Source organism: Trachinotus anak, unplaced genomic scaffold (genome assembly GCF_046630095.1).
Source record: "Trachinotus anak isolate AG129_WGS33_773 ecotype Australia unplaced genomic scaffold, CSIRO_AGI_Tana_v1 ptg000007l, whole genome shotgun sequence".
NCBI lineage: Eukaryota > Metazoa > Chordata > Actinopteri > Carangiformes > Carangidae > Trachinotus > Trachinotus anak.
The window spans coordinates 12,820,216-12,842,937 of record NW_027273858.1 but is presented as its reverse complement, the minus strand read 5'-3'; the positions used below and the strand labels follow the sequence as shown (position 1 = coordinate 12,842,937).

Below are 22,722 nucleotides of genomic sequence, written 5' to 3'. Positions count from 1 at the left end.
TTGATCAAGGTTATTATCTCTTACTAGGTGTGTCCATGGAAAATGCATCCCACTGGACACTCAGTCTTACCGCTGTGAGTGTGTGGAGGGTTACCGTGGTGCCCTGTGTAACCAACAAGGGGAGCTGTTCAACCCCTGCCGTCGACTGTCCTGCAAACATGGTCGCTGCCAGATCTCAGACACAGGAGACGCCTACTGTCACTGTGAAAGTGGCTACACCGGGGAACTTTGTGACACAGGTTTGTTTGCTCCACGACACTTTTTAATCCTAAAAAAAATAGAGGGTGATATCAAGTAATTACTCATGACTGTGGGTGTTTCCTGTTTTCAGAGTCTGAGTGCCGAGGGGAGCCGGTGCGGGACTTCTACCAGGTACAGCGAGGCTACGCCATCTGCCAGACAACACGCCTTGTCTCTTGGGTGGAGTGTACCGGAGCTTGCGATATGGGGGCCTGCTGCGCCAGCCAGCGAATGAAGCGCCGGAAATACACCTTTGAGTGCAGTGATGGAACCTCCTTCAGCGAGGAAGTGGACAAAACCATCAAGTGCGGCTGCGTGGGCTGCATGTAGCACCATTCACTCACATTTCCTGCCGCTGCCGCAGAGCAAAAGTTAGAAAGGAATGAAGGAAGGAAGTAAGAAAGAGAGAGGACTGGAGGAAAGCGAGGGAGGGAAAGAAAGAGAGAGAGAGATTATAAAGAATATATATAAAACCTCTATCTATATATTATGGACAACAATGTTTGTAAAATAGGACATTTCCTCCCCTTCCAAGGGTGTGTGACCTAGAGTAACACAGAGAAACCAACATCATGAGCAACAATGTAAAAGTGACAACAACAAAACCATTGTATCTGCAACATTGTTCCAAGGGGTTCAGAGATTTCAAAGGTGTTGCATTCAGAGTGAGGCATCCCTCCAACCCAATTACCCAGTGTGAATTCCCCATCCATCTGTGAGGCCTCTGACAGCCTAGCCACCATCTACAATCTTTACTTCGTGGAGGCAGTGAGGACAGTGGGGTCCAGCCTGGCTAAGAATGGCAGAAGAGAGGCAGAGAAAGACAAAAATATGAGACACAGAGGGATTCAAAGAGAGCTGGACCGTTTGACTTGGCAAAGCTATCTTGAGTTGAGCTTGGCTGGGTTACCTGGACTGGGCTGGGTGTGGTTTGGGTTGAGTTGAGTTAATGTTGTTGTTGGTTTGGTGTAGCAATTTCTCTGCCAGGATACAGTCATCCATCCACACATGCACATGTAGAAGCGAACAAAGAAAAGGTAGAGTTAGAGCGGCACATAATCCAGTGCGGATGTCGTGGCTTCGAGGCCAGGTGGTCTGGTGTCACAGTTGTTTGCTGTGAGGTACCGTAACATAGAAACTCCATAAAAATAGAGACTGCACTGACTAGCAGCACTGAAAATGACAGTCATACACCTCTCTGAAGTATATGATCACACATGCATGGCATACATACATTTACACAGTCTTACCACTTGTAAAAGTGAGAGGGCTTGTGCGGTGCAACTGTCTGTTTGTACAAGAAAACTAATCTGGTACTGGCAGTGCCCAGTGGTTAACAGTCACCCAGCATGCATTGCCTCAGGGTTAGGATGATTTGCATAATCCCACCCCTTTTGAGCAGGAGGCCGTTTAGCCCGGCTCCTCTTGATGCTTGCAGTATTAAACTTGTGCAAACTGTTGCATGTGTGGAGAAGAGTTTGCCAACAAATATGTAGAGCTTCTCAATATCATTATAAATGTTATTACAAAACAAAAGGTTGTAGAATCATCTTCTGATTTTTGTTTTGTTGTGTCTAATTTCTCATATTGATTTGTTTTTATTTTTGTTATATTTTGTTATATTTTTTTCTCATGATGCAACCTAACTCCTTTAGCTGCCCCCCATCCCTCCCCAACAACCATTTATATAGAAATGCCTAACAGATTCTAATATATATATATTTGTATTTCATTTTGGTATAGTATTTTTCTATGTTAAAGAGTAAGTCTGTTTCTGGAAGCTTTGGGACCAGTGGAAAGGCATTCAGTTGGTTCCCTAGGTGTTTTTATTTGTTGATCTCACTTGCTCCAACAAGGTAATTAATTACGTTAATTGGCCAAAAATACAGCAGCAGGTTGGCCTTGTTGTATAGGAGGCAGTATTGGTCTAGAAATATGTTTAATATTGTATATGTTGTCTTCCATGTGAATATTACATCTAATTCATGAGAGTCTGTGCTTGTTTTTATTTATTTTATCTAAAGGCGTTTTTCCTGTAGAAAGTGAAAGGCATAAATGTTGCTGACTTTCAAATATTTTAAAAAATTTCAAAAAGATGAAAAAAGGTAAAATAATGAATAAAAATAGCATAAAAATCTTTAAGGTATTTGTAACATCACTTAATGGCGAGTTACGACAGTGTTTTTCTTCTCTTTGGCTCAGACATTCCTCATTTGCTGCAGGCGCTGGGATTAAGAGATGTCCCCTTCAAATTTACCATGTAATTACCATACCACACTTAAAGGCTTCTGATTGTTTTCATGTTCTTTTTGTTGATGTGCTGGGTTGTATTTCTATCATTTTAATTTGAGAGTTGTCTGCCACAGAAAGAAGGTATTTTTAGTTCAACAGAGTTTCAAATAGTCAAGCTCAACTGATCATAAGCTGCTGTCAAGCCAGAAGAAATAGGATGAAGTTGCCTCTGTGGACAATGATCATGTTATCATCCTAGATCTGTTGGAATAGGCAACTGTGTGAAGCATTACATGCCTACCACTGACAGATAATAAATGAGAAAGGTCTGGACATTTCAATGTCTGTCAGTTCTTACTGGCTATCCACACAAAAAAAGAAGAAATGGTGCCAATTACAGTGAACACAACAGTCATACCTGAATGTATAAATGTGTATAGATAAATATGACCTATGCTTACTCATGAAGTGGTAACTTTTAGCTGTTTAGTTTCCAATGTAAGATATAGAAATCACATACTGTTGAATAAGTGACAGTCCATCAGGATGGCTTAAGGCATTGTTCTCCCTGCAGATTGGGATTGTGTTTATCCATTTTGCTGATTAAATGTTCAAAGTCTCTTTATAGTGTGAAAGGCTGTAGACTCAGGTCTCAGCTCAGTACAATGCCACGTCACAGAGCTCCTATTCATATTGCTACCCATGTTAACTTTGTTTTACATGCTGTTGATGTGATCCCAGTGGTGTACAATAACATTAAAAGAAGATCTCATAAAGGATACTGATGAACAGTCACTGTAATTCTTAGGCTTTGTGCCTCATAAAGGTGCATATTTAGTCGAATGTGGCTTTCTTTTCATGTCTCCTTTCCTTCCTCTGCACTGATCTGTCCTGGACTGGTGCATTCAACTTCCTGGTAGACATCTTAGTGGTGCTTGTGCTATATTGAGATGTAATTCAGTTATCTGGTAATATGACCAGAAACACATTTTCCATCATATGAACTGTATACATAAATATGTTATTGTAAACAACACAATGTCTCTGTTGTATTGAACTGGTGCAAAAACTTAAGAAATATCCCTGGTTGGGTTCTGTCCGTTTGCTTTTTTGTTACAGGATTGATGGTGGGATTGAACTGAAAAACTCCCAAATAATGCTGAATGTATGTAGTGCCACCGACAAAATGTTTACCAAACCTCCACTCTTTTCATTAATTAAACTTAAATGTGTGTGCTTTTAAGAATGTGTCGTCTTGGTTTTTTTTCCTTTACTTGATGTCTTCTTTGTTACTTGACTTAAAAGCTTAAAACTTTGAAGTCAAACTACCTCATGTGATTGAAAGCTCTGGAATATTTACTTAATGGACCTTGTGTGGGATCTTTTTCAGAGACAGACAAGCCCCCCTCGCTAAAACTAAAAAAGTGGCCATCAACTGGGGATTTACCACTCCTGAGTGCGGACTGATATTCATTGAGTGGAGGAATTCAGTGAAGCAGAGGAAGTGAATAAAGCTGTTTTCCTTGGATTTTAGTGCAAATTCAGGGAAAAACACAGCTATTCTGCAGTAAGGCAAACAGATGCACATCACCCAGCCAAAACAGAGCACAGGCCTGGCTCACTACATCAGGGTGTGAGTGATGACACCTGTGGGCATGCTTGGAGAAAGAAAAATATTCCTTGTGGCTCAGTTTTAAAGGTTTCTCACGACCTGCAACAACAGGACTGACCACGTCTTTCCTCCCTCCATGTAATTATCCACTCCCACACGTACTGGCCATACAAGAGTGACTGCTTTCCGAATGTGTTAGATGTTGCACGTCTCCACGTGAACCCACATGTCATCTACTGCCTTGTTGCGACAGGACCCTCACATGACCCGATGTGGGGCAGATGTGTCCCAGAAAACTACTGCCTTGGAGGAAATAATGGTGCCTCCAGTAGCTCAGCTGGGGGACGGGCAGATTTTCCCCTTAGGTAGGATAAGCAGGAAATGCCTAATTAGATTTGACTTCAGTACTGGTACTGAAGATGCCTACAAATAAGTAATCAACAACCCCGAAGCCATCATCTCTGACAAATCATGTATGGCATCAATCAACATAAAGGAGGGGAAAGTAAAGCTGCAGCACACTGTCCAAAAAACAGATAGGTTTGACTGAGCTAACGCACAAAAGCAGTGTTGATTATTTGAGCCACTTGCTAACAGCAGAACAAGCTGTAAATACAACATTATGTTCATCAGCTAGACATGAACTTGACTTGTCTGCTGCTGTTTCAGGTACAATGTCTTTCAGAGCTCCCCTGAAAAAAAGACAGTAAAGACTGTAAAAACTAAAACAATGTGCTCAAAGACCCTTGAATGGCCCATAGAACTGAGGGGAACTGCAGAGTTGGGTCATGCTTTTTTGTGGGTTCATTACTGTGCCTAACTCCCGAGTTAGTGCAGTTTAAAAAAAAAAAAAAAAAAAAATAGACTTACCACCTTGTGGTTTACATCCTTGTTTATCCAGAGTAATATAAAGTATAATTTTTGTGAAATTTTAGAATTTTAAAATTGCCAGTGAACTCTTGGGTAATGGCTAAAAAGTGTTTTGTGAGGTCACACTGACCTTGGCCTTTGACTGCCAAAATCTAATCAGTTCATCCTTGAGTCAGTGAACTGAGATATCATGTTCACAATGCTAAAAACAGGTTTTGTGAGGTCTCTGTGACCTTGACCTTTGACATTTAGTCACCAAAATCGAAATCAGTTCATCCTTGAGTCCAAGTGAACGTTTGTGCCAAATTTGAAGAAGTTCCGTCCAAAAGTTTTTGAGATATCGTCAAGAATGGGATGGACAGATGTATGTACGTACGTATATACGTACAAACTCCCTGAAAACAAGATTCCTCTGGCCCTGGCTATCGCCAATGCAGAGGCATAAAAAAAAGAAAGATCTGCAACTCCCACTGGGTCAGAGGTTTTCTTACTGTGCCTCAGATGTGAAGGGAGGTGGGTGGTAGAGAAAGAGACCTGAGATGTGAGAAATCGTACCTCTCATAGTAATCATAACCCAATCAAATATGAACACACAGTCATGGTACGCATATCATCGTCATTATTTATGATGTCCATCATGAATAAACGTCCATGAATCTGTTTGGAAATCATATAAAAATGTTCTCCTTTTTATAGAGGAACTTACCTGAAAATGATCAAATTTTGATTTTTTTCTCCAGTATCAAAGTTTTCCTGTGATATTTGTCTGTACATCTCTAGGTATATTGCACACAAGAATTGCTTATGGCTAATTCAGCATTGATTCAATGGTGGCAATTTGGCAGAATGAAAACAAATACAGGTTAAAACAATGTGGCTCAGTTTGTAGCCCATAACCAAATAACTGACTCTGTGCCACTATAACACTTCCAATGAAGAGTGAAATATATGGACTCACCACAGTAGTAGAGCGTCGATTTCTTTGGATCAAGAGAGCAAGCCACAAAGGGTCACTAAACAGTCAGGTGCTTCCAGTGGAAAATCCCTCAGTTGTGCTTCATTCCTATTCTAACAGCTCAGCATCTGCAAATAACAAATGCATCTGTATCCACCTCAGTAGGATGGTGCCTGCTGCTGTTACAACCTTAGACATTAGTGATGTCTGTGAATCATAAAACATGCCTGTTGTCTGAGATGGTATTTGTTTTATTTCTGTGTTGTCTTTTCAGTTGCAGTTGGACAGACAACATTTGAATCACCAATTTCCTCATGTGATGTTAATTTTGGTGAGAAGTCATTGTTCATTCACCCTCTGTTTTCTGCGGGGATAGGAGTGACGGAGGCAAACTGTTTACCAATCTGTCCCACAGTAGGAGCTTCCTGTGGTGCTCAGGACTCTCGCCTGCGAGCCGTATGGCAGGTCGTGGCAGCTCCCCGTCATGTGAAATGCCTTCATTGGCTACATCAAGGCATTTCACAAAGCTGGCAGACTTGCCATGCGGTCACAGTCCAACAAGGACCTCCACTGCCCAGTTCTCATGAACAGTGGTAAATATTTTCATGGCAGGGTATTAAGGGGTCAGAATGCTACAAATGAGGAGCTTATCAGATCATCGTGTGTGGAGGTGAGACAGCTAGCAGCATTTGAACTTCTCTTTTTGTGTGTACAAACAAGTACAACACTAAGAATGCCTTCAAGGAGAGACTTTTGCATTTAAATCTCTCATTTCAAGTACACTGAAACCCTCAGTTTTCACAGTGACACTTCTTTGGTAATAATAGGACTTTGTTGGATCCAACATGTAGTTCAGCTTTGTCTGGTTAGATAACAAATCAAAAACTGGTATAAATGAGCCAAGAAACCAAATATAAAATTCAAACATCTTTATATCAACTCCAGCAAAAATACAAAGTTCTTAACATAAAGATGTATCATTCTTGGGATTACCACAAATAAAGCAGTTATTTCTTTCTAATATACAAAATGAAAATCTTTAAATAGCAACTGTAAAGAATAAACATGTTCAAGTCTGATATTTGGTGGGCTGTTCTAGATTTGCTAAATTCATTAGCCTGCATGGCATTCTTAAATAACAATAAAAACATGACCGACATGTTTTGCATTTACAGATGATTTACCCTCTAAAGAGAATTGACCATAATAATAATAAAAAAAAATAACACTGTGCTAAAACAGGTATTTTTCCTTTGACAATACACTAATGCAAGTTACTACTGTGGAAGTAAAGAAACTTCACATTATGAGAACATCTGCCTGACAGTAAATGACAATAAAAACAACAACAACATAATAAAACTGCAACATACTCGGATACACAACTCAGAAGTGTGACTAGACTACCTCAAATATTTAATATCCAACTTGTGAATAATCAAGGGAAGGATTTTATCACCCTGTAATGTGCCATCGATGCTAAAGAGGCCATATACTTCATTCATATGAACCAACCAAATATACATACTTTTCAGGCCTTTGTTGCTTGGAAATATTGTTGCCAAAGTGACAGAAAAGCCAGTACCTCAAAGTTGTCTCAGATGGTTTTTCAGTACAGCTTTTTGATGCGCACTAAATGTGCATGCATAGTCTTGAACGGAGTTAGTATTTTCAAAGATCAGGGGCATAGAAACAGTTCTAGTTCTGAAATTGTCTCCACACTGACAAAACTTAACACATGCAAAACCAGGTAAAATACTCTGACTAAAGTGAAGTCACTATTATGAGCAGATAATGGGAGAAATGGTCACAAGTGACTGTAGAGGTGATGAAAAACTAACCCAAAACAAAATAAAAAAATAAAAAATAAAAAAAATAAAACAACACAAACTTTTGTCTTGACACATACAGAGCACGCATGTCTATTTTAACAATCCAGCCTCGTATTTGCTTTAACACCTAATACAACTATAATAAGAACAATTATGTTAATGCTCTGGGAAAATGGGCAAAAAAACCTGTCAGTCAACGTAACAATTTACAGATGAAGCACGAGGCACATACTTTGTGGAACACAAATAATTTGCACAGGCTCCGTGAAGCAAATGAATGTTGACTGCCTCTCAAGGGACTGAAAGCTGTTACAACTAGAGGACAGGAGTTTTCACATTTAGCAACACATTCTATTACTTTACACTTCATAAATAAGGCACCTGGTCACAACAGTCACATATTCACAATGTTGTGATTAGAAGACAGGCTGGAGATAGAAACTGCCTACTGACTTAAGTAAAATCTTTATTCAAAAGCTGATCTCCTTTCACACATCAAGCTCTCTGAACAGTAATGCAGTGCATCCTATCATCTAAAACAATTATATACAAAATGGCGAGAAAAAAAGAAACAAAAGAGGATGGTGAATGAATTTAATGTCACCTTGATAACTGCATCATAGCTTAATTTTTGTTATCTCCTCTTTTAAAATGAGGTTTGAGAGACTATTGTTATCTCCAGCCATGTCGTAGAGTGCTGGAACATAAAGCCAAACTGCAACTACATCTGCTAGATGTAATGTAGGAACTTGTCTGTAGTCCCTGAAGACAGAGCAAATGCTCAGCAAATAATCCACCACATCTGCAATTTCACACAGAAGCTTTACAAAAGCATAAATGAAATTTCAAAATCTGTTCCTTCTTCACATATTTGCCTACTGAAAAAGGTATCCTCTGAAGAGTTTGGTGAGAATACAAAATAGATACTTCTGGTCCTTCTGAATATATTCACACAAAAAAAAAAAAAACATCACAAAATCTCTCTAAATAAAGATGATCTCTCTCTGCAGGTCCACTTTATTTTGATGTCCTGGTGCGCTTAGCTTGGGTCTCTAAAAGCTCCTGAGCTCTCTTTGTTGCTGATTTTTTTGCACCACGTGGCAACGAGGCTGCCCGACGTGTCTTTGCAGATGATTTTAAAGCAGACCTTCTTGTCAACGTGGGCTCCTCAGCTTTCCTGCCTGATTTCAGAGATACTTTCTGTATTGTCTTGGACTTTACAGCCCTCTTTGAGGCAAGATTGGGGCTCCCACTCAAGGGGACTCCTGCCTCCATTTTTCTCTGAGATCTTGTTAGTACCTGGTCAGGTGAGGCGCTCTGCTGAGGGGTTTCAACAGCATTCTCTGTAACTTTTATTTCAGCGAGTGTACTTTGTGATGATTCCTTTGTTTGGATTTTCACAGCATGCATTTTATTCACTGCAGGTTTTTCCACCTCTACTTTCTCTGCTTCACTTGGCTTTTTATTGTCAATCTTGCTTTTAGATGTGTCGCTAGGGTTGTGTTCGGAAATTTTCGGAGACCCTAATCGTTGAGAAAATCTCTTTGGCAATTCTTTTTTACTTGTGTCTCTTGGAGCTCTACTACTGCTCTGGGCCTTGACTGCTCTCTCCTGAACAGGATGCTTTACAGTTTTTCTGCCAACCAATGTTCTCCTTCTTTCCATTTTTGAGGCGGATTCTTTCATTTGTTTACTGACAGGTAGGGGTGACTTCTGTGCCTTTAGAGATGGTTTCAGATTTGACTTTGTGGCAGACTTAGCGGTGGCAATTCTTTTCATATTGTTGGTTTTTAAGGTTTTTGAAGCCTTTTTCAGTCTGACATTGGTTTGCTGAACCTGCATCTTCCCTCGGATATTAGAGTATTTTCTCAAGATCCTTGCACTAGCTGGATTCTTTGCTTTACCAGAGAGTTTCTGTGATTCACTTATCTGTACAGGGGCTCCAGTAGAGGAGTGTGGCTTAGTCAAAATCTGAGTGGTGCTGTGAAATTCTCTCCTCTCTTTCCCTTTGACTGCATTTGCCTCTTGCTCCAGGGCTTTAGCAATCAATTTCTGACTCTTGGGGTTGCTCTTTACAGGTGAAGCGATGGCAAACTTTTTCAAATGTTTCTTTAAGCGCTCTGCCTGTAGGCTTGGAAATACCCCCTGAGAGGTTCCTGAAGCACTAGACGAGCTGTGGAAGCACAGCTGAGTTTCTGACGGAAGACGTGTATTCACCTTCTTGACAATGACAAGAGACTTTGTTTCTGTTGATTCAAGGAACCAGCGACAAATACTGGTGAGATTAAAACCTTTCATAAAGAGCATTTGGACTGGTGAGTATTTCTGGTGCTCTGAAAACTTTGGTTTTCGGGCCCTGCGTTTACTTTTCCATATAGCTGCCTGCCTGTCTGCTTTGTTTTTGTATTTTGTTGCCGGCTGACCCTCTTTGTCCATTTGCACCCAACCTTTTTGCATTCTATCATACTTAATGTTTAAATTTGTAATTAAGTGTTGGTTTTCTTCTCCAGTCAGAGTCTCAAAGAATTTGTTAGTAGATTGTTTTGGGGGCTCAGGCCTTGGTGTAATGACAGGGATGGCTGAGCTGTGGGGCAACACAGATGCAACAGACACTGGTGGGGACTTCACCTGAGCTTTAGTTATTCTTTCTGGCATCATTCTGATAGGGGAAGCTATGTCACTATGTCTTCCAGCTACAGCAAGAGAACTGGTAGAAGGTGAAGCCAATCTTTGTGACCTCAAAGCTAATTTCTTATTGTCCACTGGTGGTGACTGAATAACAGGCTGGTGGAACATTTCGGCTTTACTGCTCTCACTCCTTAATGGCATTCTTGTGGGTTTGTCCAATATAGAAGAATTGCAATCATCATCACTTGCAAACCTGTCTTCTAAAGACGTTACATTTGGCTTCTGGGGCAAAGCAATATCACTTGCTTCCGCATCCTTTCGGAGAACACGTTTACTTCTTAATGGCATAACCAGTGTCTGCACTTCAGTCTTCACAGGACTTTGATTTTCTACCTCACCACTAAGTTGCTGTTTCTCATTCTTACTGTCGTCTACAACAACTTCTGCAGAACTTTGTTTCTGTTCGGCTGCCAATCCACTTTCTACTTCATTTTTTTGTAATTCTTCAGAGGTTGTCTCTACTGGCTGAGATTTTTCTGTGTCAAATTCCATACTTATCTCTGGAACTGCATTCTGTTGAGACTGTTCAGAGGGTGCAGGGGGAGATGACCTTATTAGAGGAGGAGTAGTAACAGGAAGCGGAGAAGGAAGGGGGAGGGAAGGGAGCTGCTGTGTAGACTGATGGGGAGCAGTTGGTTTTGGAGATGAGGTGGAAGTGACGGCATTTGAAGTGTGCGGTGATACCTGAGTTCCAGCCGGCTTCTGGCTGGTTGATCTAAGTTGTCGTTTGGAATCAGAGCTCTGAGGACTATCAACAGGCTGAGCAGAGAGGACAGGCAAACTCTCCTGCTCTCTCTGAACTCTCTTTTGTTTCTGACTTTGTTTGGTCCTTGAAGAAACATTAGATGTTGGGCTTGATGGTGTGTCAGGGGATGGTTCAGTCACCTGCTCAATCACAGGAGTAGTCTCACTCAAATTTACAGGTATGTGTGTATCAGGTAGCTGTTTCTCCAAATGTTTGTTTTCAGTGGTTGAATCGATAGGGGAAACAGCAGAGGTTTTACTGGGCACATTCTGACTAGATTTCACTGGTGTTTTGTTGGGTGATGTGGTGATGTTACTTGATCTTCGACGCAGACTTCTGTCCGAGGCCAATATGGGTCTACCATTAACATAACCCACTATCACTGATTCTGTTTGTCTTAACCGCTTTGGCAGTGAGACTACAGTACCTCTTTTTCTACGCCAAGGGGGTAATTCCTTTGAAAGCGCATCAAGTGTCTTTGAGGACAAGTCATACTCATTATCATTACCATCTTCAGTCTCTAAAGGAATAACGCTGTCAATTGCTTCAGGTGTTCCAATTTCTTGCTCTTTCACCATTGGCTCCTCTGCTGAACCGATGATGTTGGACGTTTCTGTTAGTTCAAAGTTGTCATAGTGTAACTTTGTCTCTGGCTGAAGTTCTTGAGGCTGTTCATCTTGTATTTCCTCCCTTTCATTTTCCTCCATCTCTTCCACAACTTGATTCACGGGTGAAGTGGCACAATTCTCCTGGAGAACAGGTTCACTGTTGTTTTGTTTATCTGTTGAATCCTCAGTCTCAGCTTTGTCTATCATAATATTTTCTAATGGATCTGGTAATGTTTCTTCCACTTGTTGCTTGGTACTTTCAGGTATGTGCTCTTGAGGCTCAGGGTCATTATCTTTTTCTGCTTCAGATGGATCCTGAGCAATACTTTCTTCACTTCCTGTTGTTGTCCCTGAATCTGCAGCTGTACCCCGTTCTAGATTTGTGTTGATATCTGTTTCTTTATTTTCTGTAAGGGACCTTGTCGGAGATGGAGGAGTAGACTGTCCCTTGTTCTGACACTGATCTGTCTGACTAGTCTCAACTATAACATCTACTTCACTGTCTGCTACCTCCACCACATCTTCTGTTCCTGGTATCACACTCTCATCTGACTCTTCTGTGGACATTTGCTGATTCATTGTCTCCCTGCGTGTTCCAGCAAAAGGCATATCCACGGGGGGTACACCTTCAGGCTTTGAAAGTATTTGTTTTGGGGTGATTAATGTGATCAGTTCTGGCATTGGATTAGGACAGTTGCCCCTTCCAGCCAATGTACGGACAGTTTTTAACTCCCAGATTTCATCTGAATACATATGTCCTCTAGTGCTTTTTCTGGCATTGCGGCGTGGAAGTATGCCGCGCTGCTGTTCCTTGAAACACTCTGTAATTGGTTTGTCAATAAAAACAATGTCACAGTGGCCGAGATCAGGGTCAGCCATTCCCCTACAAGCAAAGTCTCTGGTCCGATGATCAGAGGATGCCCTGACGGTCTTCCTAGCAGTCCGTGGAGAGTCCGAAGGAATGGTCATGTGGACTGACAAGAGTTTTGCTGGTGTATCTTTGGCATGCCCAAGTATCTCTCTTTGCCTAGCTTGATGTGTGTGACTAGTTTGATTGTGTCTTTTCACAGAGGAGCTGAGTCGAGCACTCTGAGTCTCTGTTCTGTTGGATGAATTTGAGTTACCCTGTCTGTCCTCTGAAGTGTCAGAGTGAGATGACAGAGAGGCATTGAGCACACATGACAACTTCTTGCCATCAGCAACGTTGCTGGCCATGATTTTCATCTTAAGAGGTGCATGATCACCATGACGCGTGTTCTCTGTGTCCACTGGATTAGTGTTGAGAGTGACCAAAGCATGGTTACCCCCTGACCCAGGACTGCGAAGATCCAAAGCAGGGCCAGCAGTAACTGATGTTTTCAGCGACACTGCATTCTCTGGAACTTTTTTCATTGCACAACTGCTTGGGATAGAATGGGACACATCCTGGACTTCTGACTTGGGAGTGGATTCACTGAGAAACCTTAGCTCAGGGCATGACTTCTCAGGGGTGGCTGCAGTGGATTTTGCAGTGGAACAAACACTCCCCTGTATCCCAAAGGTGGAGTTAGAGGCTTGCTGTGTATTGGAGGATGCAAGTGCTTTGACCTCTGTCTGTAGAAAACCTATGGCATCTACTATCTGCCTCTGATGGTGGGGGCAGAGTTTGGCCATGAACTGTTCCAGCGTGGAGGTGGACTGCAGGTCTTTTGCCTTTGCTACACGCAAGTCTGGAGACTCACTGAGGGATAAAAAAAAAAAAGAATAAAAAAGATGTAACTGCATATTAAGAGTAAACAACATTGGTTCATACTTTTGACAGGTATGTGATTATTACATTTATGCAGAACAAATTCATTGCTACAAGTCCCAAGCAAAATTGTCAAAAAGTGGTGGAGCTAAATGTTTGTGAGAAATAATTCACAAATGTGTGACAATGTTTATCATTGCATATTTATTAGAAGAATAAGTGATTTTAAAAGTGAACCTTTCATCCAGTGAACTTTACCAATTACATTGTTACACCCTATACATTTTTCTTCTTTGCACAGTGGTGCTTTTTGTTACTTTATGTTACAGTATACATCAAGAAAATGTTTCACATGCACAAGACATTTAGTAATGGTGGCCCACTTTGATTAAAACAAGTCAAACACATTTATCACTTGAAAGAGCAAATACACTGGGGCAAATACAGAGTACATAATTTTTGAAAAGTTTTCATGTACTTAATGACTAGTGTAAAGGGTGACATTTACATACAAGTGCTCAACAACTTAAGACAAATTAAACCAGTTAAAGAAAAATCAGGTATGAACTCATGCAAAATTAGTTATTCTAATTCTTTGTGCCAATGCAAATATAAATTAATTAGTTAGCTGGGGAGCCATGTTTTTTATACTTGGCTTATGTTGTGTCAGTGAGGTAGATCTATTACACAATTCTCCGGATATCTTTGGAGCATTTATACCATCACATTATGCCAAAAATATATTTATCTTATAACTCTAATAAGTTTATTTTCTTTGTAAAACAAGTATTTCCCAAGCTACACTGTGGTCTTTTAACAAGAAACCAAATCTGGATTCCTGATGTGACACGTCACAAGGCTATATAGGCTATAGATAATGAAAAAGAGAAATTGCTTTGCAGAGCAATAGGTGCTGGCAACTGCAAAATGAACATGTAGTAAGTAAAACAAATTCTGATGCTCTGTTGACTTATATTTGTTTAAAACAGTCTGATGATTACAAACCAGCAGTATGTTTGTATACAACAGTTTTAGGATGTTACATTAAGCAGTAGTTCTTTTATTAAATGTGTCCTGTTTGGGGCACTGAACTGTAAAGAAGCATGTTAATTTAAAACCCCAGGGTCAACATCTCACCTGACCTTAGGTTATACTGACATTCATCGTGCAACACAGTAAAAAATAATAAAACTGTGAAAAGATGTACTAATGTTTTTTGGATGTAAAAAACAAAATGAATTGTACAGCATGTCAAAATATTTGAAATCTAACTTTTAGAGATTAAAAAATAAATTTTAGAGATTAGAAAAATAACATTTGCTGAAACTGGAACCTGATCAACTTTTTTGCTAAGCTCATTAATTTCGCATCCCTGCTTGCAAAGTCTAACAAGTAAACTGGAATACCTGAATAACAAGTGGTATGGGTTTCATCCCTGAGGGTTTTTGCTTGGTTTCAATTTGCATCGCAGTAAGAAACTGACACAAAGTACACGTCTTTTTCTTCCAGAGGAATAAAATAACCAATCTAACAAGAAGAGCCGAACTAAATTCCAATTCAATTCCACAATACTTTACCACACAGACATTGACATGTTAACTCATCCACAATGTTCATATGTTGTACATTAAGGATATAAATAATCTGGCAATTACCAACTACTGTATGAGACGATTTTATCATAAATCCTCAGTGAACCAATAACCAGATATTGAATTGGTTTAGTGATATTTTATGATCGCAGTTAATCTACTTGATACATTGTTCATTTCACAGTAAACACACCAACACTCCAGTACTTTAAATAAAAGATCCTCAAAGATAAACTTCACCATATACAACTAACTGACATTGACAAATATGATTTAGTCCAATCATGCAAAATACACCCAGTGTCATTCCTTTAAATAGAGTAAATGTTAAATCAAGAAATTAAAAAAAAAAATCTTTTCATAGATTTTATAGATAGCGACACTCCTTAGTCATTTGGAGAATCACACCATTTGCAGTTATCTAAAGACTTTTGTCCTCATATTTACCCAGATACCCAACTTGTGTGAGAATAAAGTGGGACAATCTTAAAAGTTATCCCTTCACATCTATCATGTAAGACAGTTAAATTTACATCTTAAGCATTATATACCTATGTATTTTATTAAAGCGATTTACATTCATGGTTACTTAAATGTTGCTAAAACCATTAATCAATCAATAAATACTCCATTAACAAAACAACTCCAGACATCATCAGTGTGAATAAGTATGTAAGAGGAGATAAACTCTTCCCCCAGTTTAAGAATACAGGTTTCTCTGAAACAGGACACCCTCAAAAATGCTTTTGTATCAACTGTCCAACAAAATAACAAGCTCACACTGCTCCGTCACCACCCAGAAAGAACAAAGAATTGAGACATAGAAAAACATTAATTAGATCAGGGTGCAATTAACTACAAGGATATACTGAAATATTTACATACACAGAACCTAGACAGATTTTCTTCTGTCTTACATCAACTTTATAACGGCTCTTTCTGTAAGCTATTTGCCTTATGATAAAATATGTGTTATTTACATGACAAGCAGCTACATAAAACAGCTATGAGAACAGTAGACTGATATTGGTTTTGCAGATGAGGTAGTCAACCATTTCATTTGCTACAATAGATAATGAGGAGCACAAAATCATGTTTCACCCGTCAATAAACCCAAAGCACTTGTATGTCTATAATATATTAATTAGAATGCATTACACACTCAATGAGAAAATAAAAAGTGTGACTTTTGAGTAATGCTGGACGATTGTCAGTGCAAGAATAATTAAATTAATGCCAGTGAATCAGTGACTACACTTTACTTAATTGTATATATGTACTTGAAGCAAGTGCTACAAATAATAGTTTAGAGTGGTTTATCAGTAACAAAAAATTAAGAGTTTTAACTTTCGAGGGAGGGGAAATTTGAACCATAGAGCCAGCACAACACACGAGCAAACTAAGGGACTGTTTAGGGCCCCCATCTCCACCAGAGGGCCCCCCAAGGGTGTTTGAAATGTTCCACAAGAGTTAGAAACAGTGATCAGCAGCCCTAAAATCTCACTAAATTGCCTAAGGCTCCAGAAATTATGCAAGGACCATTCCTCCCTTTGTGTGAAATCAAGTATTAGTCTTTATAACTTTGATGAGAGGATGAAGCAAAACTATCCTTCTGGCCACAAATAGAGAAAGAAATTAGTGAATTGAGTGATGTGCATCTCTCTCCAGTCTGTCGGTCTTGCTAAACTCATTATGTAGTGTATCTTTTGGTTTGTCTGTGTCTTGCTTGCCAGCCACTTCCAGGGCTGTGTTCTGTGACTCTGTGCCTGACAAGAGTGACATACAAATATTTATATATATTATATGACTATTTATATAACAATAAATTAGTATGTATATTACATATTTAAGTTATAATAAATAGTTATAACTATTTATTTGCAAAATGCCAACACGCAAGAGTGTTCATAAACTGCAGCTGGGATATGATCACATGTGAACATGTGGTTATATGCACGTGCACAAAGTAAAACTCTTGTTATCAAGCAGCAAATTCTGTGGGCACCAGGTTTAGTTTCAACTCTGGACTAATGCAAGATGCAAAGCACTACTGACTAATGATTAAATATTCAATTTAAAATGTTGATTATCTCTCAGTATCATATCTCTCAGTAAATACCCATTAAGTATTCAGCCAAGCCATAGGAAATAGTATTTTATATTTTAAAATGGTGTACATGGCTCTCAGGTCAGGTAGGGGGGCCTCTTAGCAGCATTTTGCATAGGGCTCCAGCAAGATCAGTACCAACTCTGGTAAACCATATAATAGAAAATCATCTGTAGAAAACATACCTGCATAAGAAGTGGCACAAACTAAAAATGGGAGCCCAGCAAATTAGTCAGTAAGTTAAATGTCCAAGTCATACTACTGTTACAGTGCTATTAATGAACAAGTGAAAGTCTGAACTATATTTTACTGCTTGAACCAACTCTCACCTAAAAATGTTTACTATTTAGACAATTCTATGGAATATGTGACTATAGATATCTGAGTTAACTGCTTGTAGTTAAATAATTATTTCTCGAATGAAAACATCCACTTTCATAACATCTAAAAGGCTGCAAATATAGCAAAGAGATTTGTTTTCACCTAAATCTGAGAGAATAAGGGGCCATCATCCCATATTCTTGAATGTCTTGAAGTGTAAATGTTAATGCACAATGAGGCGACCTGATGTGAAAAATGCATGTGATGGCGACAGGCAGTGTTGACATAGTAACAACGCCATGACATGTATGTAAGGACACGACCTGAGCTTTGGTGTAGCAACTTAACACAGAAATATCTCAAGGAAATGGTTAAAGGCAGGGAAAAATGTTAACCCACACCTTTGCATGTTTTTTTTTTTACTTAAAAAAAATATAAAAATCATTAAACCAACTAATCCATAATACTAATACATACTAATCCTTTGCAGCTATGAACTACTATGATCGACACAGTTATACAAGATAATTGCAGTAAATTTAGGCCTGTCTGTAACTGCACAAAAACCAATAAAATTTAATAAAATAAAAGGGGACTTTCAAATGCACTGCAGATGAGACAATATTTTATATTCAGTAATTCAAGTAGTTTCTCCTGGAAACAGGACAGCCAGGAGATGAATTATCACATATCCTCTCTAAAAGGACGAGAAATAAATTTTCATTGAATTCTTGTCTGACTAACTTGAGACATAGGTGGATGCGGATTGAGGCATCACTGTGATAGTAGTTAAGGAGTTAACTTGGCTTGCTAGCCAAGGCTGCCACAGTCAGCCAGCATGACAAGATCTATCTGCTTATATTGCTTGATAAGATTCTGATCTAGAGTAAGTTAGTAAACATTTTCAAAAATACCTGAATGTGATTTAGAGAGTTAGGAGTTGCCATCCAATGCCAAGAGTTTAGCTAATGCACTATGTGTGACTGAATAACTATGTCACTGCAACAGGTTATCATCCTCACAAAACAGGCAAGTGCTGTAGTGTTGTTAATAGACCTGAAGAGACAAGTCTTTATCATGTGCCATGGGCAAGCAAGAGGTGTGTGTGTGTGTGCATGTATTTATAATATGTTCTACAGAGATATATATATAGATATAGATATATATATATATATAGATATAGATATAGATATAGATATAGATATAGATAGATAGATAGATAGATAGATAGATAGATAGATAGATAGATAGATAGATAGATAGATAGATAGATAGATAGATAGATAGATAGATAGATAGATATTTGGAAACATCGTTTTTTTGCATTATTTTGATAATAAAAAGAATTTTTTTTTTTTTTAAACCTGCCTTCCTTGTGTATTAGAAAAAGACATACCAGAGAGAACGGAATTTGAAAGACCAGCCCTACATCACACAGACCTGTGAAGGACTACACTAGCATTGAAATGCTACTGATAACTAGTTAAGGTAGGTTGTGAAGATATCTGAGAGTTGGACACACATACTTGTCAGTAAGACATCCTGAAATGTTACCTCAAAGAGCTGTTTGGGTATGCTATGCTTTCCCTTTTAGAGGTGACTTGTATGAGGTAATGATTTAAGCATATCTGTAGCTGAGGTATATTTATGTGCTTACAGTAACTTATAATCTAATAACGACAGTTCCTTTAACTGACAAGTATTGCATTCCAATGTGTATTTATCCTGAGTGCAGTGAAGGCAATGAAAAAAAATATATATTACCATTACTATATTTCAGCAAAACATACAGAAAAAAATTTGGCTGCAAGAGCTTTGTCATGCTTGTCAGACGGACTTAAAAGGAAAGTGAAATTTTGGGCAACAGACCATAATCCAACAGACTAGCATAATAAATATTTTAGATAATAGTGTTTGAAATTAATAAATATTTTTGAATAACAGTAGTGTTTGTCCTTACATCTCCAGTGTCTATTTCAGTCATAGAGGTGTATTAGCAAAACAGTGAGAGACTTTCTCTGTATAAACACTTGCAAGGCCTACATATTCAGTAACTGAGATATATACATGTGACCAAGTGCTCCGAACAGTACTGAGAGAAGACACTGAGGGGCGCCACTTCCTTAGACATGCCTCAGTTTGGCTCTGAGCATAAAGAATACATTTATAAAGCCATGATTATTTTACATGATTATTTTAAACATAACCTAAAATAATTGATCTGAAATTGATTAACAGTATACTGTAGTGAAAACAGCAAGTATACCTCCTAAGCACATTATGTAGGACAGGGAGACACTTGGAGTGTTTAAAATAGATGGCCATCACAAACATATTAATGTATTAATGACCAAAAGTGAAGGGTAAAATTAAATAAATCAATAATAAATATAGGTAATTTGGTTACACAAATGTTAAGGTGTTACGGAAAAACAAGTCAGCTACTACCACTGACTGGCAAATACAACATTTGTCTGGTTAAAAACGACATCATTATTAGGACTTTACGGATATCACTCATTTGATGAGAGGCTTCCATCATGGAAATCATTCCCATTCTCTTCAGTTGTACTCTCTCTTTTCTCGGAAACACTGTACTGGGGGGTTAGGAGTTCTTTCCTCTCTTGGACCTGTGAACCGCCCTGCTCCACTACCTGTCTTATCAGCTTCAGTTTCTTTTTGGGGGGATGTTTCAAGGTCCCCATTCGCTCTTTTACTTTGTATTCCAGTGTGCTGTGCGGAATGCCATAGATCAATTGGGCTTTAGACACACTCATTTTCCCACCCATCACCACAACAATAGCCTCTTCCAGCAGCTCAGTGTTGTACTGTCGATATCGCCCACGTTTCTTCCTTGGCTGCTTGTTACCTAGGTCTGACTCTGAGTCCACAGGATAGCTTCCCCCCAAAGCTTGGTGGTCAGTAACGCAAGGCCAGTATTCCTTCTCCGAACTTGCAGCATTAAAACCTCTGCTGCTCTTTTTCTGGATCTGCCTGGGTACGATGGAACAGAGCTTCTTTCCCAGACCATTCTCACAAAGCGAACCTGAATACTCTGTGGACAGGGAATCCCAAGACGGGTCTGTTCCTGCGGCCAAAACTCGCACCTGGGGAATCTTAAGGTCAAATGATGATGAATGAGAAAAGGAGAGGCTGTGCTCCGCGAAGGCCTCCTGGAGGTTTCCTTTCTTATAAGCAAGTGACTTTGTCAAAAGTCCGGCGGCTTCCAACAACTTGGGTATGTCTTTAAGGTGCTCACTAGCCTCACTGTTGGCTTTGAGTTTGAGGAGAGCCCCAAAATGAGATTTGGAATTCCAGGAATCAGATCCAATTCTGAAAAGGTCACTGGGTGTGGAGCTGTGGTTATGGCTGAGAGGTGACTCTGGGTCGCTCTCCAGATCGGCCTCCTCTTTGATGTGCAGCGAGTATGCAAGGGACGAGGACGGTTTATAACGGGTGGAGTGGCCGATATTCTCCCTCCTCCTCCCATCCTGTAGGCTCCTCATAAACAGCCCGACCTGTCCGTCCGCTCTCAAGGATCGCCTGATTGGATGGAAGGAAACTGGGTGTAAGCAGAGCTTGCACAGTGCCTTTTTTCTTTTCTAAAGGAGGATGGGTTGGGGTGGGGAGGATGTTGGCCACTCCTTTATTATATGATCTTGCTTTGGTAACATCACTATCTTTTAAAATGACTGACTGTGTGGTGTTGTGTGTGACTTTTAAGAACAAAAAAGGCTCAAGTTTTATCATTTTTTATTTGGTTACTTTAAGGATTGTTTACAAATTTTGCATCAACAAAAGAAATAAGAAACAAAAAGAAAGGGCAAAGAAACAATAAAAATAAAGCAAAGAAAAAGGCACTTATTGGAGTACATAAAGGTCTTAGTATTCTCGTGGCTCAAAAAGCACAGCCAGAAGGAGGAATCATTTGTCAGTGCAGTAAGGCAGCTTGGCATGTAGCTGTTAAACGGGGCATGATAACTATGCCATACAGAACAACCAATGCAAATCAAGTTCTTGACATTTTGTGTGTGACGTTACCACTAAACAAGCACAGCAATAAAAGAGTAAGCCAGCAAAGGGTTGTCGTGTGTGCCAAACTCAGAACTTATCTAATTGACGTGTGATGACCTAATTTAATTTAGAAAAAAAATACACATTTAAAAAAGGGATTGTCTTTTTCTCTAAGTGCAAAATTGTTGGGGGGTCAAATTGCCTCATGTCAAGCTATATCAATATCTTAAGTCCTAGTCCTTTGAGAAATTAAATAGCTTTATTTGGGGTTTTCTTTACTTAATTTCTCCATTATTTACATTTAGCTACTAGCCATTTTTAATTAAACTGAGGACAGTGTGCCTGCTGTATTTCACATTTGAAGTAAGATGAAAGTTAGAAGCAGCTTTATTCTGCCAGGATCGATCATGACATTTAGATCCTATCAGCTCTCAAAGCAGCAGGGGAGGAGAATGTGAAGCCACTGTTGCTTAATTAATCCAAATATTTTAATTATAGGCACGTCAAGTCCGGTTGAGTATAACAGAATAAAGAGTCTTTGGTCTCAAGGAAAACAAAAGAGAACCAAACCTCAAAATAAAATTGTGAATCCTAGTTACATAAACATAGATGATGAAAAGTTTGAATGAATTAAAATGGCACTTGCTCTACAAAGACTACAATTAAAATTTGAAAGGCAGCCCTCTGATTTGAATGAATGACATTAAAAGGAAATATCTATTTCTATATACTTTGATACCAAGTATTAGAAATACTTGGTATCAAAGTATTCATGAAAAATCATGTTTATTGGAATCATGTATGATTTGAAAACTACTGATGTTACCAGCACAGTAATAAACGTACAGGCAATATAAGATTTTGGTATTAAACTAACTAAAAGCAATCTTGGGAGAGGGATATGGCATGCAAATGTGAATGTATTTATGTTAACACCCCTGCTACTACATTACTCCTGGTACTACATCACTGAGAATCACTGAGAATCTCTTGAGTGTTAAAAAGTATATCTACTCGTTACCACTCTCTGTGCAGGAGCCGTTTCTCATGGTTTTATTTACATTTACTCATTTGGAAGCACTTTTATCCAAAGCAATTTACAATTGAGGGACATCACTAAAGTTTATCCCAGAATCTGTTGCATTGGTCTATGGGTTTGTTTGGTTTTTTTTGACAA

At 39.1% G+C, this 22,722-nt stretch overlaps 2 protein-coding genes across 10 annotated transcripts in view; one reads left to right on the top strand and one right to left on the bottom strand.

Annotated features, from left to right (window-relative positions):
- slit1a (slit homolog 1a (Drosophila)) overlaps window positions 1-3,718 on the top strand; it is an 87,654-nt gene extending 83,936 nt beyond the window's left edge. For all 8 annotated transcript variants that reach the window (XM_071480655.1, XM_071480662.1, XM_071480660.1 and 5 more), the window contains 2 exons: window positions 28-239; window positions 332-3,718. In XM_071480655.1, the coding sequence (XP_071336756.1) occupies window positions 28-239; window positions 332-570 (451 nt within the window). In that variant the 3' untranslated portion in view covers window positions 571-3,718. The remainder of the gene's footprint in view (window positions 1-27; window positions 240-331) is intronic.
- Window positions 3,719-6,823: 3,105 nt separating this feature from the next.
- The window catches only part of LOC139622932 (ligand-dependent corepressor), a 28,580-nt gene continuing 12,681 nt past the window's right edge, over window positions 6,824-22,722 (bottom strand). The window contains exon 7 of one of the 2 annotated variants that reach the window (XM_071480652.1): window positions 6,824-13,502. In XM_071480652.1, the coding sequence (XP_071336753.1) occupies window positions 8,759-13,502 (4,744 nt within the window). In that variant the 3' untranslated portion in view covers window positions 6,824-8,758. Of the gene's footprint in view, window positions 13,503-13,700; window positions 21,075-22,722 lie in introns of those variants that run through there. The other variant, XM_071480653.1, reaches the window with a different exon arrangement.